The sequence below is a fragment of the Terrapene carolina genome, unplaced genomic scaffold (assembly GCF_002925995.2).
Source record: "Terrapene carolina triunguis isolate 2854851 unplaced genomic scaffold, T_m_triunguis-2.0 Scaffold189, whole genome shotgun sequence".
NCBI classification, from domain to species: domain Eukaryota; kingdom Metazoa; phylum Chordata; order Testudines; family Emydidae; genus Terrapene; species Terrapene triunguis.
The window spans coordinates 13,732,137-13,758,914 of NW_020664540.1; the positions used below are offsets into that span (position 1 = coordinate 13,732,137).

A 26,778-nucleotide genomic window follows, 5' to 3' on the forward strand; every position below is an offset into this window, starting at 1 on the left:
TTTTAGCAAACTTTTCTTTACTAAAGTCTCTTGTTATAAATTACACAAATAACTTTATAAACAAATCCCCCCAGCTTGCATTTTGTTTAAAGTAATAACTTTATATCATACAAATAAAGAAATTTCAAGTATGAAAAGTGCATTATTGCAATAATACCTCTTTGCAAGTCCAAAAATCTTGGTATAGAATAAAACTGTAAAGTGTAAAAAAGGAATAAAACAATCAGTGCCATCTATTCATTCAAGAAGTCCAACATATTAAAATGTTGCTTAGTGTGTTGCAGAGGCAGATTTACATCTGGAAGCAACATGTATTTGAAAAGAAGCTCTGGGTGTGTTCATTGTTTTGTGTTAATTTATCTTTTCTAGTTTTCTTCACTTCCACGTGCAGGAATTCACAATCTCTATGAATAGTGGTGCCCTACGTCACCCATTCTGTGCTGCTGCCACTTGCATATTTCCAAATTCGTCCTCATCCTCATGTGTTCGCTTCAAACTTCCTGAAAAGGAAAAAAAAAAAAAAGATTAGAGAATATGCTTTAAGAAGTCAGTTGTTATAAGCACCTACTTTGATTAAGATCACAAGACAGCTTGCATTAGAAACTCAAATCTGCACATACTCAACCTTCCAAAACTTTCACCTTGTGGGGTGAAGCTTTCCGTGCTTGGTCTCTGACTAGTCATCCTCCCCCCGCACCTCAAATGTTCAGCCATTTGGGTTATAGGAGATGTAACAAAGGCAACACTTTTTCCACTGTGAAACATTCCAAGTGCACTGTGTTACCGGACATGGCTACAGCAAGCAGCTCAAATTCAGTCTTTATTAAAGGATAAGTTAAAGAATTACGGGTAGGTCTACACTACCCGCCGAATCGGCGGGCAGCGATCGATACAGCGGGGGTCGATTTATTGCGTCTAGTCTAGACGCGATAAATCGATTCCCGAGTGCTCTCCCGTCAACTCCTGTACTCCTCCGCCGTGAGAGGCACAGGCAGAGTAGATGGGGGAACGGCAGCAGTCAACTCACTGTGGTGAAGACACCGCAGTAAGTCGATCTAAGTACGTCAACTTCAGCTACGTTATTCACGTAGCTGAAATTGCGTAACTTAGATCGATCCCCCCGCAGTATAGACCAGGCCTAAGCAACTGAGAAATCATATCTGAGTATGTGCAGTGGGCGTGGGCTATTAAAGCCTCACCCTTTTGTCATCACGGCATGTGCTCCTTGCCTGACCAGAGGCCGCTGTTGGGACAACGTGAGGGAGGGAGACTGAAGGTAACATTTTAAAAGTGCCCAGCTCTCTCAATTGAAACACAACAAAATCCTCCCTTCCAAGCAGAGCTGCCTTAGCTTTAAGGCATGGAATATGCTCTGATTATTGGCTGCCCCCCCAGTCTGGATCTCCATGTAGCCCAGGGCTTTCAGCAGGTTCTGGGGATGCTTGCCACAAAGCCACCCTTTCTCCAGCATATCGGGGAAGTGGCGCATTTTCAGTACTCCATCCTAAACACAAGATTGCAAGTAACCCCTGTATACCAATTGAAGTCATTTTCCACCCAGAGAGAAACAGATGCACTGCACAAGTAAGCCTGACCATTGTTGCCAATGGAAATCACTTCACAAAACCAAGCCACATCACTGTCCTTAGGAAAGGAGAGAGTAGTTACATAGAACAGAAGAGACTTCTCACCTGTAGTACCAGGTGGAACAGAGAGTGATCTCTCCAGCTGCAGTGGTGACATCATCTGGATAGTTAATTTTGCTAGATAGATGGCTTCATATTCCTAAAAAAATAAGGACATATTGCTACTGGGTATGCATGGCCCTTTGCAAAGTAAGGAGACACAGGACTGTAAGTTAGAGAGAAAGCTGCGTAGGGCAAAGGTCAGAGAAGGGTTTATGGGAATGAAAACGTTTAGTAAACAACGAGTTAAGCTTATTGGAACACATCCATCTTGTTAGCCCCATTTCTTTTTCCTTTCTTGGGGCAATTAGTATGAAACAACAGATTTTCATTTCTTTACTCATGTCCGAAGTTGCTTTTTTCAAAGTTTGATTCTGGTAACTGATGAAAGTGACAGCTCTCTTCTCCTCCACCCCCCATAGTTCCAGATAAATGAGTGTCAGAGTATGCTAACAAACATACTAATTAGTTTAATTTTTTAAATCACTTGAGAAACATTGATTTTTAGTTGCATAAGTATATACATAACTGGCTGGAAAGGAAGCCATGTGCTTTAAGTTATAATCAGGAAAAAATGTTACCTGAAGTTGATGGACAAATCCAGCATTAGGATTAATACAGAATCTTCTTTCTTGAACATAAGTAAATGCATCCCTTAACGAGAAAAAAGATCTCTGTAGTCATCTCTAGCTACACCAATCTATTGCTACTGGCTCTAAATTCTTGGGGGGGAAACACTTTTCTTTAAAAGCCCGTTAGAACTAGCCCTTCTGTACCTGAACTAGCTTGGGGGTGTAGGAGTTGGCTTTGGGGGGAAGGGATAGCTCAGTGGTTTGAGCATTGGCCTGCTAAACCCAGGGTTGTGAGTTCAATCCTTGAGGGGGCCCATTTAGGGATCTGGGGCAAAATCAGTACTTGGTCCTGCTAGTGAAGGCAGGGGGCTGGACTCGATGACCTTTCGGGGTCCCTTCCAGTTCTGAGAGAGAGAGAGAGAGAGAGACCTATTTTTTATATTTTATTAAATACCTTTAGGCTCCCCCTTGCCTAGGGCCACAAGGTTGGTCTCAAGGCACAGCATCTCTAAACTGCACTGGGTGGCAAAGGCCCCAAGGGACTATTACAGACGGCAAGAACACGGGCATTGCTACACTGGATCAGACTAGTGGTCCATCTAGTCCAGTATCCTGTCTCCAACTGCTTCAGAGGAAGCTGAAAGCAACCCTGCAGCAGGCAATCAGGGGATAATCTGCCCAAAGGGAAAAGTCTCCGCTCAATCCCCAAGAGTTAAAGATTGGCTTAAGCCCTGAAGCCACAGGGTGTACATCCCTGAGTAATATTATAAAGAATTTTCAAAGTTAAATCATTACTTTACATTTACAACTAAGTACTTGGTTGGGAAGGCGGCAGTTATCCTAAACTGCAAATGGACCAATGTCCCATAAGTATTTTTTAAATTAAACTTATTTCAATTTCTACAGATAACTTAAGACAACTAAATTACAACTCAGTTTAAATGTACTGTTCTTACCTGTACTTCACCCCAAATGTTTCCATAATGTATGCAATAACTAAGGCAGCACTGAAAAGAAACAAACTATTTAGAAAAAAAAAGAAAAAAACACATGCTGCATATAAAAAACAAAAGAAAAAAGGGAAAGGTTCCTACCTTCTAGAAATCCCTGCATTTCCATGGACAAGAACTTTTCCTGAGAAGAGAGAGAATTACTTGTACAGATGGGTAAAAATTATTCTCTCCCAAGTTTACCAGCTTTTCACCTTAAACACATCTATGCAACAGCAAGGTATTTTCTAAAGAATAATAGGTTAGTGTCTTACAAATTTTGTTTTACTTCACTCTAGATCACTAACCGGGATCCTGTTAGCGTGGATCCTAGCCTAGTATAGGAGCGAGGCCCTACATTTAAAAACAAAACCCTAAGCATATGAATCTGTATTAGTTCCCAGAACACAATCGAATCTGCAGTGTACAGACTGCTCTAGGAATAGATTGGTTATCCGAGTTTGGGGGGAAGGGAAGGAGAATAGTTTGTATTGGGCCTATATTAAAATGTAATGTTAAGACAAGTTCCACTACCAGGTTCATGAGCATGCAAAATGACAAGCACCAGTCAGCCAAAAAACCCAAACATTTGGGAAATCCCCACTTCGGTACTTGACAGTTACAAATATTTATGTCCAGATACACACAACTAAGCAAGTGGATTTTTAAAGCTTTGTAACAACTATTAGGATATTAGGTAAATCAAAGAAAAAGTGAATCCAAGTTTACCTCCAGTTTGTAAACTTCCATCAATAAATTCTTTCGTCTATAGGGAAAAGAGTGAGTTGGTTACATGAAGACACGCAGTTCCAACTAGAGCTGTAAATACTAACACCATTGTTACATTTAAAAACTGAAGAGTTTTCACACCAAACATCATTAGTCAGCATGTAAAGATTCAAGATTTTGACATGCTAATATGTCACTTAACTGTTCTACATACAAATTAGGGGCTTTATAATGAGAATTTTGAGATATAAAGAAAAGTTTTTTAATTATCAGAAATTAAACACATTTTAGTTAAGCATTACCACAAACAAAGTTTGTTATTTATAATCCCAACATGACCCCAAGATACTTCATGACAATTCAATGCAAACAGCCTATGCTATCCAGAAATGAACAGATGAAAAGCAAAATACCCAACACAAATATAATCTGGGTCACAATAAAGTACTTACGAAGAATAACATTGATGTCGGTATATCTACTATAAAAAGCCACCTTTTAAAATCTATTGTGTAGGTTTCTATTCATCAACCTACAACATGGGATGCGTGGTCTAAAGAGCTCTCTGGGTCACCAAATAGTGCCGGCTCTTCCTTGTTTCCAGCTGCTGTTCAAGCTCTAGTCTCTTCACTGCATAGAAGAGTCCAGTAACCTTCAAAAGCAGCTGGAAATGAGACATCTCTTTTTTGGGTCACTGCTACATAGGAGAGCAAACAAGAGCCATCCTGAATGTCTACCGCCATCGGTAGGAAAGGCATATCCAGGGTAAAACAGTTACAAGGAACAGGGCAGAAAAAGGACCGGGCAGCCCGGCAGCATGTGCAGGGGAATGGGGAGAAGGCAAGTAGCTGCAGAGTAGTACATTGAAGGAGTAAAGTGTGAGGCGAGTAGAGGAAATGAACAAAAAGTGAATGAGTTTTCCCCTCAAAGAGAGGGGACAAAGTGTTACTGTGTTTGACTGTTGAAAGTACACACTTCTACCGTGTTACCATCCACGTCAGCAAACTGCTCTGTGATCAAATATGGATTAATGATTAGGAAGGAGGTGGCCCCAGGAAACAGACTTATGTGGTCCACACTATGGAAACACTGGGACTATTGTAAGCTGCAAGGCCAGATGTGATTTCCCTCTCCCCCAACTTAATTTGGGGGGAATTCTCATAAAAATGCTTCCATTCTCTCAAAAACAACCCAAAGTGTACAAATTGAGGCTCAGCATTTCTTTAACCAAATTTTTCTGTTTAATGTTCCAGAGTGTAACTAGGTATTAAAATGAATTTTTTTTATTATGAAAATTGCCTTTAAGTCCTTTAAAGTAGATTAAAATATGCTTCCAGAAAACGAATTGAAATTCTGCACCATCCAGTTTCCTTTCATTTTTTAAGCTGACCTGTACTAACATTTGCTGTAAGGAAAAAATTATAGGGCTGATTCTTAGAAACCAAGGTTTTCCAAAATATCTAGTAATTCTGGGTACACATCTTGGGATACCTTAAATGGGCCTGCTTTCCAGAAAGTGATGAGCACCCACTGAAAATCAAGCACGAATAAAAATAATAATACCACCACCTCTCTCTTATATAGTACTATTCATCAGCAGATCTTAAAGTGCTTTACAGAGGAGGTCAGTATCATTGTCCCAGTTCCGCAGATGGGGAAAGTGAGGCACAGAGAGGTGAAACTGACCTGATCAAGGTCAATAAGCAGGACAGTGGCAGAGCCAGGAATAGAATCCATTATAAGATGTTTCAAGTTAGGCACTGAAAAACTGCAACACCCAAAATTACTAGTCACTTTGGAAAATCTGACTATAAACTGCTCCATTCACAATCCACTCAAACTGACTGACCAAAATACTTACCATAGGGAAAAATCGTATTATATTTTCAACTGGATTATCTGCAATATCCAAGACTAAATACCTGAAATTAAAACAGTTACTGTGAGCATACAACAGTATTACATATTGCCTTTTCTTTAATGGGTACAGTAAATCTGGAAGATAGCTTTGCAACGATGTCATTCAGAAAACTGCATAAGAAGTTGTACAATGCCATATAAGAGACCGAGCCTCATTTTCCTGTCTCATTTCCAGGACTACGGGGAATGTAGCACCCTTGTAGGCCGTGAAAAGGTTCTGACTGAATCTGAAGGATCCTAGCCAGTTCTCAGCTGGAAGGAGGAGATCCAAAATGCCGTGCGAAACCCCTTAGGAATCAAAGCTGCAGAGAACCAGGCTGGGTATGAATTTATATATAATGCAGCTGAACAGCTATTCCATATTCCCAATATTATCAAGATGTTAAATTGTACCTGAACTCTCTTCTGGGGGCCCTGTATGCCACAAAAAGGCTGCATGTATTGTCTTTGAATCAGTTATTGCAGCAGGGTTTCAACGTACTTAAACAAACTATGCCCAGAACTGACAGATCAGTAATTGGAAGACAGTTGGAGACTCGGAGTGTTTGTCTGGCATACCACAAACTATTTTGTGGCGTGGTGGGACAAATACACATTGTCGAGATTATCTGACACAACCTTGTTTATTTTAGTGAGACATTTTTCAAACAATATAAACATAACACGATCACTTGAGAGGACCATGCTAGCAATAAGGAAAACACCTTTAAAAATCCCATTCAATATAATTAAAGCATAGCTTTTCAAAATAAGATCTTCAATATGGTTTTATTTTTCAGAATGCTGTTATGTTCATTTCTTACCTAAATAATTGTTGGAAGTTTGGTTTAATAAAATTTGCTTCAATATTTTGCCGTATGCATATTACATGGGTTATTCCATGTTTCTGAAGTATAGGTAGCTGCAAAAAATAAGAATTTAGGTAACATTTTTAAAGAAGAGATGTTTTTTATTGTAGCATATTTAGGAGTTATTTTTTATTGTAACACTATCCTTAAATTATGATCAATGTGAAATGTTAGATTGGGGTTATCAGGCAAGTATATGAAAAGTTAATACATTTAAGACTAGACCTCCAAATATTCAGATAAAGAGAACTCTTTTATCAAATGTAGGGTTATATGAAGAATGCTCCTAGCAGCAGGGATAAAAAAGCACCTAGCAGAGAGGGGATTTAAAAAATGGTTTCCCCACCCCCAACACACCCTTCAACTTCTCTGAAATCTCTCTCAAGTTCACATGCCATGTGGTAATATTACTGCTAACACTGAATCTTGATGGAACCAATCCGTAACAGGCAAGAAGTGATATTTCTAAACTATATAATGTAATTTTGCAAACCTTTTCTCTGCCTCTGGGATATGTTCAAACGGAACCCCTGCCATTTATCTTAGTTCACGCTACATAAATATTATATTGACTGATCTGATTTATGGTTATAACACTAACAGAGAAATAACTGTCAATGGCCCAATATCCATTTTCTGAACAAAGTACAAAGGAGCATTCACAGAAATATCTGCTTGCCACAATCTATAAACTCAGATTTTGTTAATTATGGTGAAATCACTAATAAATGCTCATCGCCTTTAGGGGAAGTCACTGAATACTTGTTTATACAATCTAGTATTACAGATTCTTTTGTCTGGAGTGAGTAGGGTAGTAGTATATGGCAGAGGCAAGTGAATAAATCACTGTAGCGGAGTTCAGGGTCTGACTTCAGGAGTTAACATCCTAGGCATGTGATTACATGAGACTCAGCTTTCATTTGTTTCAAAATAAGCTTTGTGCTCTCATGATTGTCAAGGAAAACTCAAACATGAATTGGGTGCACCAGATACAAAGGTGTCTACCTGAGTCTGCAGACAGCTTGAAATAACAGCTGAAAGGTGTGAACTGAACTGCCCCATGTATCAGAATGGAGTGCCAATTCCAAGACTCACTGCTCTGGGACAAGTGGGATCACAGCACAGGCCAGGGAACCTCATGTCATAGAGTTCCTATAGCCCCAGATTACCTTCATCCTGCCCGAGTGAACACCTTTTTTGAGTTTGCAAATCTGACAAACCACAGCAGGTAATAAAAGAAATGGACAATACGTCATTCGTACTGAGTTGCTGTAGCCGTGTTGGTCCCAGGGTATTAGAGGGACAAGGTGGGTGAGGTAATATCTTATTGGACCAATTTCTGTTGGTGAGAGAGAAGCTTTCAAACTACACAGGCTCTTCCTCGGGTCTGGGAAAGGTACTCAATGTCACAGCTAAATACAAGGTGGAACAGATAGAATATATGCTAAGGGACCATTCAAGGTGAAGTGGACCGTTAACAGTCCCTCTTAGAATATATGCTAACTTCTTATGCTAATCTATCTGTTCGACCACGTATTTAGCTGTGACACTGGGTATCTACACAGCAAAGAAACACCTGCGGCTGACCTGTGAGGGGCTGTTTCATTGCTGTGTAGACTCCAGCCGGAGCCCAGAAGCCTGGACTTGAGGACTCTGTGGGGTGGGAGGGTTCCAGATCTCAAGCTCCAGTCTGAGCCCAGAAGTCTACACTCCAATGAAGCAGCCAGAACCCCGCAAGCCTGAATCAGATAGCACGGGCCAGCCGCAGGTTTCTCTTTGCTGTGTAGGCGTATCCCCCGAGTACTTTCCCCAGACCCGAGGAAGAGCTCTGTGTAGCTCGAAAGTAGAAGATGGTCCAATAAAAGATATTCCCTCATTTACCTTGTGTCCTTTATACTGAGCTCATAGGAAAGACTTCAGAGAGTTGTGTAAATATTAACTGTATGCAATTTACTTTTTCACAATAACTATGTTAATGTGCCAAGAGCAATTTTGCTAGAACTTTACTTAGAGGAGAATATTCTGAAAACCGTACCTTGCTTTTCATAGCTGAAGAATATGGGCCTAAAAATAACCCAGGTAAAATTTCCTACAGGGGAAAAAAAAAACCAAAAACATTAAACATCAACTCAAAAAACTTAGTTAAAAATGCATTGGGCTCTCAGCTCCAACTGTGGCCATGGAAATAAGTAATTTATCATGTTGTGAGGGACATGTTATCAAGCGTCATTTATAACAGGGCTAGGAAAAAAGGTTTTGCAAAGTAAAAGAAATGTGATCCATAAGAAGAGACTCTTATTTTTGAAAGAGAAATTAAATCCTTTATATGGACAAAGTTCGTTAGATTGCCACACCTTATCCAGCCCTTTTTTAAATAGTGGGTTTCAGTGGAATTGTGAGCTGGGGTGAAGGCAAGTTATCGTAGGTATTCTAAAAGCTCACTTATGTACAGTTTACATATGCAATAAGTCATTTCACTTTATATGACAGTTAGTAACAAATGATTAATTTGTATCCAGTTATCCCCCCTCCATTCCATCTCACTTTCAGGCATGTCTGAAGATCTTTATTTTATGCAAGGATTTGGCTGAAAGGTCATGTACTAACACTTAAGTTCCCCAAAGGCTGCTATTTGAGAACACCTGCTTCTGAATGAATTTAAGTCAGAAGCAAAGTTCTAGTCTATTTGTAATTCCCATGCTCTAACACATACATGAAGGCAAAATACTGTATATTTCAGGTGTTGGGAGAGAGTCCAAGATTCCCAATTAATAGTGTTTTTTAACTTTATGTTTGCAACACTGATCCCAGTCACCCTTTATTCTAGACTGTCCACTCTTCTCTCCTCATTCCTCTTCCCCCATTAAAAAAAAATCCCTTCCTTCATACTTAAACCTCCAATAGAACACAACACATGTCCAGCAAAAGAGATTGCTAGCATCCTCCTGCTATATACTGTTTCTACTCTATGCTAACCACTAGGGGTGGGGAATTCAAGAACAATGTAGCATGCACCCTCCCCCAGGAGGCATATCTGCTGGAATACTGCCAGCCTGCTATTTAAGAGCCTGAGGTTAGTTTTGAACTCAAGTCTTTCATTTGGCAACTCCACGTACTTACTGAATGAGCCACTGGGTTTTGGCTCAAATGAACAAATTAAAGTGTCATACCTGCATCTCTCTTCTCATGGGATAGGTCCAATCCTTTAAAAAATAAAATAAATATATATATACACATACACACACACACACAATAGGGAATGTGCAAAAAAAAGCTAGCAACCAAAACAAACAAGCACATTGTGAAATAGTCTGATTGCTGGAATATGGATTTTCTAAATTAAGCCAGCTGCCTGCCATTTCATAATCTGCTACTAAATGCATCTTGGGTCAAAATGAACCATCAGAGCAAAGAAAGTTGTTGGACTAACTAGCAGAATTCCAACCAAAGGTAACAGTGAAATTAAAACTTTTCATGATGAGTGGATCAAGCCTAACCTGTCTCTAAACAGTTTTTTGCATTAGCCCTGGGGGATACAAAATTCTGGTAAAGGTGATGTTTCTATGGCTATAACATAGGCAAAGGTACGCATCAACAGAAATCTTGCAGGTAACGCCATATAATCCATCACCTGATATTAGCTTTGACAATTCCAGAAACTTATTTTATATTAACACAGTTTGCCAATTCCACTGCAGAGTACTGGTAAGTCACAAAAAAGTCATTTCTATTTTTCTTTATCCTAGACAATTGTATGATCACCTCCCCGCATCAAGCCAGAAGGACCTGAATATTCCTATTAGTTAGCATGTCCGATTCCTGCACCATCACAATCCCTTCAAAGTGTTTTTGTGGCCAGTGCAAGATCCACGACAGAGCAGCCTGCCTTGGCTCATTTTGTACCATCCCCTCAAGCCACCTGCACATTCTAGGTGCCAGAACCAGCATTCCAAACACCCTCACGTTTTGTTTTTTTTTTTGGCACCTTACAGAACAACTGCCAGAGCTGAGGTTTACAACCTATAAACAGTGTCTGTCCCACTCCTATTCTTTTCCTCCCTGACAATCCACTACCCCTTCCTGCTGTTCACTCATTCAATCCTTATCCCATGTTAATTATCTCCTGCTCTCCTCCAGTTGCTGGTTAATACTTTAGGGCCTAATCAGGATCAGGGCCCCCATATGGTAGGTATTCTACCAGCAAAAAGAATTTACAATCTAAAAAGGCAATGGGGGGGCGGGCAAAGGAATAAAACATATATGCAAAGAGATCAGGGTGATAAGCACACCTGCTTAGTTTTCCACAGTGTGTGTGTATTTACATAAGCTTTCCTCAATCCGCCTTCCATAGAGGCATTAATAGTTCCTTTGTTAGATTTATATGAACTCTTCCCATTTGCCCTTCCAGGGCTCTGCTGAAATCCCTTTTTCCCTTCCCACCATCCCCTTAGAAAATTAAGAGGTTATATAAAAAACACACTTATTGGACAACTGCTGACTGTGACTTGAAGTGTCAGGGTTACAGTAGCAGTTTATATTGCAAGGAATGAATTATGGAATGTAACCCCTAGATTTCAGAAGTGGGAGTAGTAGCTTCAGGTCCCAAAATCGCAGTATGGCCAATTCTAGGAATTTGAGGAAGCCATAAACACTGTTAACATCTTAATATATCACTTCCCTCATTTAGATACATGTCTTAAAACAAAAATAGGTACTCAGTGAGGCTTTACTGACTAAATGATATTTAGTAGGATTATATGGGATTTTGGTATCAGAATAAAAAATTTCCCCTAAGCCTCTGGATTGCAGAATTGAATCTGGGACAGCATTTGAGGAAAGTTCAATTAAAATTAAAATATGGAACCACATTTTAAGAAAAATTCTCTCTCTTACTGTGTGAAAAAACTACACAAACACAGAAAATGGATTGCAGTGAAATTGATTACACAGAAAACACTGCCAAATGCACAAAGTAAATACATTAGCTAACTTTTAAAAGTTATCTTCCAGTTACACTAATCATGCATTACTTGTAATAGAAGGTAAATTCTATGAGAGAAATGTGATTTTTAGTTGATTGCGTCCTTTGTTTTGAACAACTGGTGATCAGCTTAAGGATTTCTTCTTATTTACACAAAAAGATGGGCTTTGTTCCTAGGAAAAGAAAATGAGTCTTAGTGCTTTCTAAGTCTTGCCTAACTGATTGTACTAGTCTTATATCTGTTTGGAAATGAAATTTGGAGAGAGTTTATTATAGTACTTTGGATAGTTAAAAGTGTGAGACAAAGTGTGGACATATTGATAATCAATATCTTTCCTTTGAGATCTAGGCAGATTGAAAAGAACCTCCCCTTTTTAAAATTTGCCCACACACAAATTTGCCCTAGTTTACTTAAACCAGTGAAAGCCCTCTGTGTATTCTTCTCAGTTTAATTTAAACCTGTTTGTAATCAATTTAAGCTAATCGGAAATAAACCTGATTGAAACCAAAATGAGGCTTTCACTTTGGTCTAACTATCCATATAGACAAGGCCTATGATTTATGTATGCTCTTGGTGTCCTGGGAACCTGTTGTACAAACACACTTGTGCATTTTGATAAACACTGTTTGTTTGGTTGCTTGTATTGTTAAGCTTATAAGATATAGTCTTAATTTAAAATATGGTGAAAATGCATAATGAGAGTGCATACACTCGTTAGAAGCTTGGTCTAAAGGATTAAAACATTAAATATACAATCAGTTATATTTAGGCAAGACTGAGTCCTACTGCTTTCTAATTTTCTTTTCTTAGGGACAAAAAACACTTTTTTGTGTAAGTACTTAAACAGAGCATAAACAAGAAAGCAGGCACAAATCATAATAGGGGCCAAATCCTGCAGCAGAAAATGTAGTTGTGCAAGAAAAGCAGGCAGCAATTAGCAATACACAGTCCAGGGAAAGAAAATTAGGGATGACCTGAAGGTATTCTGAATGGAGAAAAATGTCTCCATGTGCTCTCCAGACATCAGTCTCCAATGTCTTTGGAAAGTCTTACGGGTACAAACAGGGTGGATTTGATTTAAATCACTAGTCAGGAAGACTCTATTTAATCATGGATTTCTACATAGAAGTGCATTCTTGTTGGTTGTTATACATATTCTTCACAATTCAGAGATAGATGAAGGTTTCATTTTTAGAAGGTACACACTATACATTTTTAAAGTGATTTATTTTGAAAACTTTTCAGATTAGTTTTACAACTATATCAGAAAATGAATGACTGTTTGATTATTTCATTTACCAACGGTAATTGAAGCAGATATTTATGAAGTCATTTGGGGAGGTGAACTATCTCCAATTCAACAGGTTAATCATTAATATTTGGAGGATTTTCTTGCCATGCTGTATTAGGAGGAGATCATCACCAAACAGACATTTAAATTGTTTTATTTAACTAAAACAACACATGTTATGTATTCTTGATTTTTTCTTCAACAGCAAACATATAATATTTTAACAAAACAAGCATATGAATTTTTGAATTTAGTTAAACATTCAAGTTTTTTTAAAATCAGGTTTGTTTTTATTAAAATTGTTTTTAACTAATACAGTTAAATGAAATATATTTTAAAAACCCACCATTTTTGCTGTTAACAAGCATGTTATCTCTGGAGACAAATCCACAGTTTGAGAACTGCAGAACTAAGGGTCTCTGATGGCATCTTCTACCAGGGGTTCTCAAACTGGGGGTCGGGACCCCTCAGGGGGTTGTGAGCTTATTACATGGGGGGGTCGTGAGCTGTCAACCTGCACCCCAAACCCCGTTTTGCCTCCAGCATTTATAATGGTGGTCAATATAATAAATAAAATTACTTTTTTTAAAGGGGGGGTCACACTCAGAGGCTTGCTATGTGAAAGGGGTCACCAGTAAAAAAGTTGAGAACCACTATTCAAGACTGAGAACTGAGTCCCATTGGGTAGATAGAAAGATTAGCCTAAATAATTGATACAGAGGCCCCTGGAATCCCATAAGCTTGGATCCCTAATTCCTGAACTATTGGAACTCATTTACAAAACTTTTCTTAAACATTACATGAATATATTGTCTCATACTATAAAATTAGAATTTATAATCCCTATTCCATGATGAGGTATCTTTGAGCTATAAGTATCAGAGGGGTAGCCGTGTTAGTCTGGATCTGTAAAAATCTGTTAGGCCTTGGCTACACTGGCGCTGTACAGCGCTGCAACTTGCTGCGCTCAGGGGTGTGAAAAAACACCCCCCTGAGCGCAGCGAGTACAGCGCTGTAAAGTGAAAGTGTAATCAGTGCCTGCAGCGCTGCACGCTGACTCGCAGCGCTGCAAGCTACTCCCCTTGGAGAGGTGGAGTACATACAGTGCTGCGAGAGCTCTCTCTGGTGGCGCGACTACACTCGCGCTTCACAGCGTTGCCGCGGCAGCACTGTGAAGTCCCGAGTGTAGCCAAGGCCTTAGTCTTAAAGGTGCCACAGGACTCTCTGCCTTTGAGCTATAAGGTATCTTAATTAAAACTACCTTTAGATAGGTTTTTTCCTCAAAAAGCATTTTATCAGAAAAATCCAATTTAAATAAAAAAATCTGATTTTTTTATTATTTTTTTAAATCATTGATTTTTATCCACCCTGGGTACAAAAGCCATTCTCCACTGGTATCTCTTTTGGACAGTAGGTATCAGAAAGATGCTCTCTCAGATTAAGTGCTTCCTTTACCCAAAAGCACATGATTAGTTACTAAAAGATTCTAAAATAAAATGCAATTATTATTCTGGTGGTTTAATGATCGTTCTTCAAGGCTTTTGCACTCAACAATACAAGATTATTCAGTTGCTGTGCAGAAAGTATATGAAAATATCTTTGTCTAGATTAAGCCCTGGCAGATGTCTCACACCAAGGAATTCATCCCATCATCAGTATTTTCTTGAGTGACAATGCTCTTTGCATACTGCCTGAGATACCCAGCAGACAAACAATAGTAAGCATCTCCTCTCAGATCAGACAGAACGTGGGAATTTTGTTATGAAAACAAACTCTACTAAGACATGCCAACTGGATACAGTAATATTGCTAAGCTTTGTTAACCATGTGGCAGATTGTACCCAAGTAGTGAACGTTGCAGCAGATGAAATCGTTCCTAGCTATGGTTTGTAAATCACCAAACTGAAGAGTGCCATGCAAAAGGTGATCAAGAAAAGCCATACAAAGAGGCATTGTTCATCTATAACCAGCTATCCCAAACTGGATTGTGGTTCACAGGCACAGTTGTTCAGAGAGAATCTAGGGGGACTTTCAGGGGTTGTGAAAGAACTAAAATGAATACACAACATAAATCCTGCACACGTGTGTCCCCAAGAACTCCAGTTAATGGCTCAGTGTAGAGTGAAGAACGTGAGGGAGTTTTAAACAGTGTCTGGTGTGTGCTTGGATTTACCTTATACTAAACAGCACATACACCATTAAAAACCATCATGTATGAAAAAGTGCAAATACTCACACGTGCGTATGCACCGTGACAATACGTCACTGAAATGGTACATTTGCTTTGATAGCTAAGGCGTATGAGCGCATACAACCACACTGCATGTGATTCAGTCTTTACTGGAGCTCAGTTCTGGCTGAGGAGCAAACAATCCATAAAGATTAATCTTTTCTGGTCCTGTTGCAGTCAAAAAATTGTGCCTGCTCATGATTATGGTTAGGAGCACTGGTGGCCTATGAAACACTTTGTATTCTGGATGAGAGGCACAAGCTCCAGAAAGTGGTGGAAAACCTGGTGTGTAATGTAATAAGCCAACTTTATATTTAAGCATTAACCAAGAGAGAGAGAGAATCTGTGTTCTGAAGCAAGGGATGGCTATTAACACACAAGCTGGAACACTGACTTCTATATTTAATATTAATAACCGGAGGACTGATGGACAAACTCTCTTTGCCTGTGTGAGGAACATGTTTGGCCAAGTTGTAGAATTATGAATACTAGTTTAATAAAATTTATGACCTTGTGGATTATGTATAAGTTTATGAAATGATGTAGTGTTAGCAGAAAATGTCATCTTGCATCTCTCTTATGAAGAACACCTATTAGATCCCCCTTTGAACTTCACCTCTTGCCTCAAGCCCCTACCTTTCCCCCTTATATCACTGCCATCAATCACTCCCACCTGCAATGGCTCTTTCCCTGCCACACAGAACCACTCCTCATCCCCTTTTGAGAAGCCTTTACTGCTGTGGATAACGGTTATTTTACAACAACTCAGTGAAGTCTCCTTGACCCCTTCTAGACTTTTGAGCCTTTCACCATACTGAGACAGGTCTTCTCCAGCTGGTTGATGACACCCCTCACCCCTCAGGACAGATCCCTCTACTTATCCTACTGGATCTCTGTGTGGCAATATTGATTGCTCCCCAAACACCTCAAACAAGAATCCATCTTCAGCATCCTCTTATCTAAACCTTTTTCATTTCTTGTAAGAAGTTTAGAAGTACTCCAAGACTTTGCTCTTACCCTTGGTTGATCTTTCTCCTTCGGCTATGTCATTGCTAGCTTAAGTCTCACTTTTATGCAGAAAGTATGCAATCATACATTCTGCTGAATTTACTTTGATCCTTCTATACAGTAATCTCGTACTACTGGATCTCTGGAGACTAAATAAGTGTCCCGAGGTCCATCAAGCACTATAACTACAACCCAAGTCAGAAAATCTGGTTATATTACAGTTGTCCCCCTGACTAGGTTACAGTTTGCAGTGTGGATGGGTCTGTGATGGGATGGGAGCCTTGGGCATGTCCAAGGCTTTAATCCAATTACAGGAGAGGGTTAAGTCTTGTCCTGTCCACATTCTAAAACGTAACCAAGTCTTCTTATTTTGACTATATTTATGGTGTATATGGGCCACTAGAGGAAAGTCCCCCTGCTCCACCACAGTCTGACTCCATTGCTACTATCTCAATTTATCCTTGATATCATGACCTAGGGATCCACAAAGTACATAAATCATTGCAACGCTCCCTATACCACACATGGGAGAGATAGATGCCTAAGAAAAGGATGCACACAAGGCAAGATGCTAGGCAGCTGCCCACCTAAGCTAGCCAATGGGAGATGCGTCCTAAGCCTCACTTCTCTCTCAGACTTAGGTGCCTAAGTCCATTCTGCAAGCGAGGCACCTCTCTCTTCTTGCAATTCACAGCCAGGAAACCTCTCCTGCAGTCAGGTGCCTACACCATTTCTTTCCAGAGCAACAGCGGCACTCGCCTAACTCCACACAAAATGGTTGTGGGAAGGAGGTGGCAGACTCCCTTTTAACCTTGTGCTCACTGGTTAGGGGGTACTCACGCAGGACGTGGGAGACGTCAGTTTACTTCCCTTCTCTACCTGACGAGTGAGGTTTGAACTTTCAGGGGAGTGCCCTACCTACTGGACTATGGAGTCATTCTCACTCTCTCTCTGGCCCTATGAATAATTATTGAATACAAAATGGAGAGCTTCAAGAAGAGAGATTGAGAGAGCCACATGAGAATATCCCACAATCCAGTGATTAGGGCACTCACATAAGAGGTGGGGAACCCCTATTCAAATCCCATCACCTCATCAGGCAGATACAGGAACTCAATTGGGGTCACCCACATGCCAGGTAAGTCCCCTAGCCAACGGACTGAAGGTTATGAGGGAGGCCTCCTCCGATCTCTTGGCTGGTTTGTGTGGGTTAGGTGTGCTCTGAGCATGCATACTTGATCGGGCCCCACAGGCAAGATAGGAAGGGCAATACTGAAGTTCACCTGGTTTGAGGTTCGCACTGGGGATTACGCAGGTTGCCTATCTCCAGCCTGAGGCAGTACTGTTCAACCCCAAAGGCAGAAATTTAGGCACCTAGAGGAACTTTAAAGCAAAAATTTTTTGGTGTGAGTTTAGGCACCTACAGGTGGCAGCTGAGGATTGCAGTAGTTCCTAAAAACTAGAATTTAGGCACCTAAGTCCCTTTGTGGATCTCGGCCCAAATCCTTTTCCTCCCACATCTCACTTCTCTATAAGCTTCTTTAGAACTACCTTTATACTGTAGCAAGAATCCATCTTTACTTTGACTCTGCTTCTCCAGAGATCTTAATTCCCAACCTCGCGACTCCCCTTAATTACTGAAATTTCCTCTGACAGTCTTTCTACATCCCAATTTTCTGAACTTCTACATGTCCAGGATGTTTTAACTAGGTTGCTGTGGTGCTCAAAGTAGGAAACTATCATCCCCCTGCATAACCACAGTTCTCAATTTCCTCTCTCCCTCCAAATCCAGGTTTCCCTCCTGCCATTCAAAATCCTTCATTTACTTTGCCCTAATTCCCTCATTTCATTTTTTACTATTAGTCTGTTCTGACAGTTTTAGCATCTTGTCCTCACACCACAACTCTCCATGGCTGTTCACTTACATCCTCTAATTCTTTCTCCGGGTACTTATCTTGAAACCTTCCTTCTCTCATTAGCTAATCACTTTCTCCATAACACATTGTGATATTGTGCATTAAGGGCCATATATAAAACTTAAATTGGTTGTACTGATGGCACTTCTAAATAGGACTGCAAAATACAACTGTCAAAAGGCCATAAAATGCATTAATAAAGTGATGATTGAACATCCAATTGTATGAATTTCATCTAGTCTGATTCTTAGTTTTGCTATTAATCAGATATACAGAGTTAGGCTGCTGAAAATATAGTCAAGAGAAAGGTATGAATATTACTGACAACCACCTTTTCTATCACTGTAAAACGTGCTTCTTTAATCTCCATTTCCTACCAGGGATTGAAATTCTTAGTAGCCACAAACAGGAGCTGCTCTAGGGTAGTACCAAGCAGGTACAAATAGGCTGTCTATACGGAATGGAACTGGGCAGGAGAAGGTGTTGAACACAACTCCCACACAAATCTTTCTAAGGAGTGGTTAAACTAGTGCATCCATGCACAGCTGAGTGAGGCACATCCACAGAGATGGGGTGGGGAAGCTGCATTTGAGAATAAGCTTCTAATAGTTTGTTTTTTGTAGATATATCAACTATTTTTGCGGAGTACTTCTCCAGTGCGGCATATAAACTGCCATACAAATATTTTAACCTTTGAAAATACAGAGTGAATGCCAAAGCAGAGGTGGGAAGCAAGTTAATTGACTACAAAGACAATGGGGATTGGATAGGAAAACAAGGCAAAACAACAGGGAAATTCATGGGGCAGCAGACAGAACAGAAACAGGTGAGATAACCGAAGAGAAAGAGGGAACACAAATAGGAAAGAGAAAGTATGCTAGTATGTTCTTTCAAGAAACAGGAAAAGAGTAAACAAAGAAAATTAAGACAAAGGAAACTAGAAAGAAAATGGAGAAACGTACATAAGGGAAGGAGAGATGGCAAGAACAAAATACTTTGTTTTGTGCGCTATTTCCTCCACCTTGTTGTATTAGTCTGGAAGAAATCCCATAACAATTTACAAACACTAAGTCAGAACCACTAGATTACATCAATGCAATATTCTATAACAGATGATGGAGGGTGAAGGCAGAGTGCTGCCTCTCACTGTTAGGCACATAAGATAATCAGAGTAGAATTTTTGGTTTTTTAAACAGGATGAAAATAGAGGTCTTGCCTACTCTGTTGTCTGGATGACTATGAGAACCCATGAAGATCTAGTAAGAGAACACCACAAATATTAAGGAAGTGAACACATTTGCAACTGGCACCAGGGAAGGGATTTTTTACTAAGATTGTTTCAAATTGTTTTTATTTACACCTAATTAGGAAAAAGGTTGAGTTTGCTGGACCGTAGTTAGAAAATGCACCTCTTGTAAACTGAGCATATCGATTTGGACAGTAATGAGATAATAAACATGGAGCCTCACAATGTCATTTTTACAATCACTTTTCAGATTAGGCCATGCTCCTGGAAGCCGCTGCATGCAAGTAAACCTCTGTGCCTGTTGGGATTCCCACTGACTTCAATAGAGCTCCACACAGGTGCAGGGTCTAAACCAGTGGTCACCAACTGGTCAATCCTAGAGGATCTCCCAAGTCCATTGCGATCTCTGGTGGCACAGCGTGGCTGCTGCTAAGGCAGGCTCCCTGCCGACCCCGGCCCCATGCTGCCCCCAGAGGCAGCCAGCATGGCCCTGCAGGCAGGGGTCTCCCTTCATGCTCTGCTCCTGCCTGCAAGCACCACCCCCACAGCTCCCATTGGCCGGGAGAGCTGCAGGGGCAGTGCTTGCAGAGTGGGGCAGAGTACAGAACCACGTGCCCCCTGGCCTTCTCCTCAGGGGCAGCAGGAGCGTGTTGGCCCCTTCCAAGAGCAGTGTGGGGCCGGTGTAGGTAGGGAGCCTGCCTTAGCCTTGCTGCACCCGCTGCAGACCAGGAGCCGAGGGAGGTCAGTGCTGACCGGTGGGAGGCCACACCTCAACCCCCAGCCCTGAGCCATCTCCTGGAGCCAGTACCCCATACCCCCTCCTGTACCCCAGCCCAGACCCCCCCCAGCCAGCACCCCATACACCCTCCTGCACCCCAATCCCCTGCCCCAGCCCTGATCCCCCTCCCAGAGCCAGCACCCTGTATCCCAACGCTCTGCCCCAGCCTGGAGCCCCCTCCTGCACCCAAACTCCCTCCTAGAGCTTAGATCCCTCACCCTCTCCTGCACGCCAAACCCCTGCCCCAGACTCAGCCCAGAGCCCCCGCACACACTGTGAACCCCTCAGCCCCAGCCCATACCCTGAACCCCAACCCCCTACCCCAGCCCGGTGAAAGTGAGTGAGGGTGGGGGAGAATGAGCGACGGGGAGTGGAATGGAGTGAGCAGGGCGGGGCTTTGGGGAAGGGGCGGGATAGATCCTGGGTTGCCCTTAGATTCAAAAAGTGATCTTGGGCATAAAAAGTTTGGAGACCAGTGGTCTAAACTGATCACCACAGATGAGAGAACTATCAGCTTCTACAGCTGTGAAATGCTCCCCCTTTGACATATGTATTTTGGTGACATCCTACAAAATTAGGCTCAAGATTTGTTTTCTTTTTAATTTGTATCATTTGCTAGCATTGTGTAGCTTTTTTTTAAAGCCTTTTCCCTGTCTGATTTTTATTTGGGTATGTTGATCATACATTTTAACAGGAAAAAAAAAAAACCACTTTTTTATTTTTAAGTGCCCACAGACCATCAGGTATTAAAAGTTTGTATTGAGATGGGTTTTGTTGGGTTTCATTTTACAGTAATCTACAGCTCATGTAAAAGTGAAAGCTTAATAAAATGTTCCCAGTTTTTCTTAGATTTTTAAATGTTTAGACAGAATAGTTGTAATCCATCTGGGCAAAAGAGACAGATTACAAAATTTTAAACCACAGACAACTGACACAAAATTAGTGTTGCTATGAATGTTTGCCAAACAAAATGAGTCCTCCCAATTATTTTTATATGGAATAATATAATATACTAAGGCAATAACTAGTATGCAAAATACACCAAGGCAATGGTTCTCACCCGGGTTAGGTGGGGATATGCAGAGATCTTCCATGGGGTACATCAACTCATCTAGATATTTGCCTAGTTTTACAACAGGCTACATAAAAAGCACTAACAAAGTCAGTAGAAACTAAAATTTCATACTGATAATGACCTGCTTATACCGCTTTATAGGATACACTGAAATGTAAGTACAGTATTTATATTCCAATTGATTTATGTTATAATTATATGGTAAAAATGAGAAAGTAAGCAATTTTTCAGTACTAGTGTGCGGTGACACTATTGTATTTTTATGTCTGATTTTGTAAGTAAGTAGTTTTTAAGTCGGGTGAAGCTTGGGGGTACACAAGACAAATCAGACTCCTGAAACGGGTACAGTAGTCTGGAAAGATTGAGAGCCACTGTACCAAGAGACTGACCTCCACATTAAGAATGTTTACTTTAGGCACCTGCATCCAAATACTGAACTATAATCCAAATTCTACAAATTAAGACTACAAAATGGAAATTTTAAATCCTTAACTCTTTTTTTCTTCAAACTAAAATATTTTAGCAGTGATTACTACTGCAAGTATGTTTAAGGGTCTGCATTGTTTCAATTACATAGATACTGCTTTTTTCTACATTTCTGGCAAACACCGATTATCTTTGTCTCTCAAAATTACGATTTTTCTTTATTTATTCCTTCCTTTATTCATCAACATCAGTTATTACACCCTGGTTCTGGGGAACAGTGTATTAATTACTGCTGTAGAGCCAGCAGAGGGAACATGAGTACAAAATGTAGCTCCTAAATGGGTGTTTTTTATTTTAATTTCTCAGCATCTGAGCAGAGGGTTTTCGCCGAAAAGTTTTAAGAGTTTGATTATTACTGCTTTAAACTGTTAAAGCAGGCTGAACTTTGGACCTAACGTACTTTACAATGTACCTTTATGGACAGGAATGTAGAAACAGTTATACAATTTTTCCCCGTGTGTATCTTCTGCAGTTTTTAATGGAATTTGGCAAGCAATAATTATAAGATGTAGGCTAATTACATGGGGTTTGGGGGGATGGGATTTGAAAGAGCATGAGAGTTTAAGGTTTAAAATTATTTTGGAGCATGTAAAATCATTATTCAAAAGGCTTTGACATGTTCAATATTATTGATCCATAATAAAACAAATGCTTATAATTGTTAACACACATTCACAGCATCTACTGGATGCGCTTTGCCAGACCTGTGATATATTTCTAGTATGCATCAAGATGCACAAAATACAGATAAACACATTCTCGATAGGAACCTCAATGGCGCTGTGAGCTGGAAATATGGGTTCAAAATCTAATCAGAGTCCACGTGGAAAACAGTAAAGAAGTGATCTCATCCGAGACCTTATTAGCTCATGTCACAAAATTGCACAATTTAGCATTACTGCAGTCTGTGCCTCAGCATGGAACAGTGGAGATAATGCAAGCCAGGACGGATGTATGCTGGCAGAGATGTGTGGCAGAAGGTGGATGACAGCACCTGCCCGCCTACATTGTGTCTACCTGGAGACGGTGATTGAGCTCCTCCTTTGCATGAGCACTAAATCCATTCAATTAAAGTAAATACAAAGAAAAATTAGAAAATGTGAGCCATCCCAGTAATGGCTCTGTGTGCTCATATGGGAGAGCCAATTACAAGTTCCAGTCCCTAAGAAGGTAGCAGACTACAGATGCTGCTGAGCCATGATGAACTTAACCTCACCCCAGCAGGCAGGGGTAAATGCTGCCTTGTGTTTCTTAATGCAAGCCTTCTAGCTCAGTGGTTCTCAACCAGGGATCCCGGGGGGGCACGAGCAGATTTCAGGGAGTCCACCAAGCAGGGCCAGCATTAGACTTGCTGGGCCCAGGGCAAAAAGCCAAAGCCCCACCACATGGGACTGAAACCCCTGTGGCTACAGCTGAAGCCTAAGCAATGCACCTTCACGGGGCCCCCTGTGGCATGGAGTCCCAGGCAAATGCCCTGCTTGCTACCCCTTAACGCTGGCCCTGGCTTTTCTATGCAGAAAACCAGTTCTTGGGCACAATTGGGCCATGGAGTTTTTATAGCATGTGGCGGGGGGGGAGGCTCAGAAAGCAAAAGGTTGAGAACCCCTGTTCTAGCTGATTGAAGGATGGCAGTGATGAGCTCTGAAAGGCATCTTTATCCAAGGCTGCAATATGCAGCCTGAAAGGGTCGTCCCAAATAAATTGCTTACCAGAAAACTTACCTGTTGATATTTACTCTTGGATATTATGCAGAGAGAAATGAACTAGAATAGGACCTTTGACATTACAGAAAGCAGTACCCGCTGTGACTCAGGGTGACGCTACTGATGCTCCTATCAGATGACATTCCCAGCATTCTTGATCATTTTTAAACTGTGATATTTTATGGTTACTTAATCTACCACACTAGTCTTAAGTATTACAGGAGTCTCAAAAGCTGTATATTGTTATACTACTTGTACTAATCTACCTTCTTGTGGCAGTGTATTAGAGACGAAGTTTCAGCTGTCACTGAATTGTTTTATTTTTGAGGACTGGACAAATTTAATTTACTTCATTTGCTTTTCCAAAGCATATTTTAAGCACTGGACTTTATAGCATCACAAGTGATTTTAGGTTTCTCCTTGTCAGTTTGCTTTAGTTTTATAAAAATATTTTCTAACATCGGTGGTATTACAGTCGTTACGCCTCCCCACAAATGGGGACTGAAGGGATGTAAGTTAGACACAACTTACATTTTGTAAAAACATTTACAAGACCTGTGATCAATAGAAGTGTTTTCACAATTTAAAAAGAATATTTCCAACTTTTTTCCTGTCACATTTACAGCCCTTACATTACGGCATTATGTTCATGTATGAGAACTATGAGGGATTAGTCTGTTTTCATTATCTACATTGAAAAATGCAAACAGTGAGAAGTAAAATAGATTTATAATTTCAGTTTTAACTAAAATAGCTGTAACATTAGCAATGATATTTATTTTCAAAATCGGTTTACCCAGTGTCCTTTCAAACTATGCTAGCTAAAATTGAGGTTTAAAATGTCAAACACACACAATTCTGGTTAACTATTTCTGGACACAGCTGTAGGTAGCATGCATGGGTGCTCCAAAGCGGGCAGATATCTTGTTTAAACAAACAGCTATACTACTGACTACCCTGCAGTCAGTTGCAAACACAACTTGTAACTTGAGTTCAGATGCAAAATATTTGTGTTTGAGAATGTGTCTAAAATTTTAGACAGTTACCAGACCTAGTAGGGAAAAGGGCATTAAAGAAATAGTACCAAAACAAGAAATTAGATATAATAAATTAGGTATTGCAAATAGCTTACCATAACACAAAACAAGCAATCAACAATAATCCCCATCAATACTGATGTAATAATTTCTAGCATCTGTGAAGTATGCAGCAATTTATAAAACTGTCAAGATTTCAGACCCTATCAACATCCAACCATAAACACAGTGGCATTTTGTGTTCCCCATATGTAGGGCCCTACAAATTTTGCAGCCATGAAAAACGTGTCAGAGACCGTGAAATCTGGTCTTTTGTGTACTTTTATACAGATTTCACAGGGGAGACTAGTTTCTCTCAAACTGGGGGTCCTGATCCAAAAGATGGTTGTGGGGGGAGGGATTGCAAGATTATTGTAGGGGGGGTCATGGTATTGCCACCCTTATTTCTGCGTGGCCTTCAGAGCTGGGTGGCCAGAGAATGGTAGCTGTTAGCTGGGCAACCAGCTCTGAAGGTAGCACTCTGCCAGCAGCAGTGCAGAAGTAAGGGCGGCAATACCATACATTTCACCCTTACTTCTGTGCCGCTGCCTTCAGAGCTGCGTGGCCGGAGAATGGTGAGGGCCCAGCTTCGAAGGCAGCAGCACAGAAGTCGGGGTGGCAATACAGTAACATGCCAGCCTGACTTCTGCGCTGCTGCTGGCGCTGCCTTCAGTGCTGGGCTCTGGGCCAGCAGGCACCGCTCTATCATCACCCAGCTCTGAAGGCAGCGCTGACACCAGCAGCACCCGAGTAACAGTGGCAATACCGCAACCCCCTACAATAACCATGCAACCTCCCCCAACAACCCTCTTTTGGGTCAGGAGCCCTACAGTTGTAACACCATGAAATTTCAGATTTAAATATCTGAAATCATGAAATTTACAATTTTTAAAATCCCATGACTCTGTATTTGACCAAAATGGACTGTGAATTTGGTAGGGCCCTACCCATATGACATTATCAAAAAAGGGGAAAATTGTGCCTTTGCAACATATGAAAACACATTACCCGTACCCAAGACTGGCACGACAGATTTACGCCACGTTCAGAAATCAAACACCAAACCGACCTTGCTCTTTTGACACCACACAGGGAGTAGTTTTGTCTTAGCCGATATTGCCACCTGTCTTAAACTGCGGGGCAGCCGCAGCTCTTGAATATTAAAAATATTTCCTCAACAAAGGAACACCCAGTGCTCCAAACTGTTTCGACTGTATCTCAATCAGTAAATGCCACACACCTGGAGAGGGGATTTCCAGGTGACCCATTCCCCTCAATGTCTAAGAAGTGAGGTAGCAGACAAGTGTCCCGCAGCGCACTATCAAACCAGGGGCAACCTTACAGGCAGTGGCAGATGGCAGGAGAGGGGGAAAGTCCCTCTGATCCCAACAGAGGGGAGAGGGCGCTATGTTCAGTGGCAGGCTGGGGTACGAGGGGGGTGCCTAGTGGGGACGGGGTGCTGCCACATTCACCTGCGGGCAGGTAGGACCTTGCGGGCAGGTTTATTCAGCAGAGGGATCAGAAGTGACCCTTAGAGAAGTCTCTCATTAGGAGGCACGGGAGGGAGGGTCCCTAGGCCCCTAGGGGGGCTGCCGCACCCCCTGGCTGGAAGGGGTTCAATGGGTCAGCACCCCCACGCTACTAATGGTCCCAGCGCCCCTGTACGGGGCAGGGGGGCTCAGCAGAGGTCCCAAGGGGAAGGAAGAGGGTGGGGGTCACGCCCCCCCCGGGGGCAGGAGGGCCCCCGCGATGAAGGGGGGGGTGTCTCGAGAGGGGGGAGGCAGTAGGGCCCCATGGGACGGCAGGGAGGGGGCGCCGCTCCCGCGGCGCTCGGGCCCCTCAGGTGGAGCGGGAGCGCTGCGGGGGGAGGGGACGCCCCGTCCCCAGGCCTGAGCGCGCGGCCGGGCCGCTCACCTCGGAGTCCTCCTTGGCCTGCGGCAGCGCCGGGAAGGCCGGGCGGGCGAGCTCCATGGCCGGGCGAGCTCCGGGCGGCGCTGGCTACTCGGGCAACGGGCCCGCGGGCCCCGCCACGGGAGCGGCAGGAGGGGAAGGCGGCGGCGCGCTCAGCGGCTCGCACCCGGCCGCCATGCTGCTTCCCTCCCGCGGCCGCCGCTCCCCGCCCGCCGGGCGCCGCTCCAGCAGCGCCCCCGCCCCGCCTCCCGCGAGCCTGGGGGCGGGGCCCAGCCGGAGCAGAGCCCGGGGGCGGGGCCCAGCTTCGTCAGAGCCCGGGGGCGGGGCCCAGCC

The 26,778-nt window shown here is 41.9% G+C and overlaps 1 protein-coding gene across 2 annotated transcripts; it reads right to left on the bottom strand.

Moving 5' to 3' along the window:
• Window positions 1-26,640, bottom strand: STYX (serine/threonine/tyrosine interacting protein). 2 transcript variants are annotated; one of them, XM_024205481.2, is made up of 11 exons: window positions 26,449-26,640; window positions 9,914-9,946; window positions 8,779-8,832; window positions 6,699-6,796; window positions 5,837-5,897; window positions 3,976-4,012; window positions 3,352-3,391; window positions 3,214-3,264; window positions 2,267-2,339; window positions 1,692-1,785; window positions 1-500 (listed from the first exon to the last, which is right to left on the bottom strand). In XM_024205481.2, the coding sequence occupies exons 1-11, from the start codon at window positions 26,503-26,505 to the stop codon at window positions 427-429; spliced, it is 672 nt and encodes a 223-aa protein (XP_024061249.1). In that variant the 5' UTR covers window positions 26,506-26,640; the 3' UTR covers window positions 1-426. The 2 variants fall into 2 exon arrangements, with proteins under 2 accessions (XP_024061249.1, XP_024061250.1); XM_024205482.2 differs by lacking the exon at window positions 9,914-9,946.
• Between the last annotated feature and the right edge of the window lie 138 nt (window positions 26,641-26,778).

What these genes read in the sequence shown, in the direction of transcription:
- STYX (XM_024205481.2), bottom strand. Translation starts at nt 26,505, where the DNA reads ATGGAGCTCGCCCGCCCGGCCTTCCCGGCGCTGCCGCAGGCCAAGGAG. An exon ending in CTTCAGCTATGAAAAGCAAG is followed by an intron (nt 6,797 to 8,778) that starts GTACGGTTTTCA and finishes TATTTTTTGCAG; the next exon opens with CTACCTATACTTCAGAAACA. An exon ending in TGGAAGTTTACAAACTGGAG is followed by an intron (nt 3,392 to 3,975) that starts GTAAACTTGGAT and finishes CTCTCTTCTCAG; the next exon opens with GAAAAGTTCTTGTCCATGGA.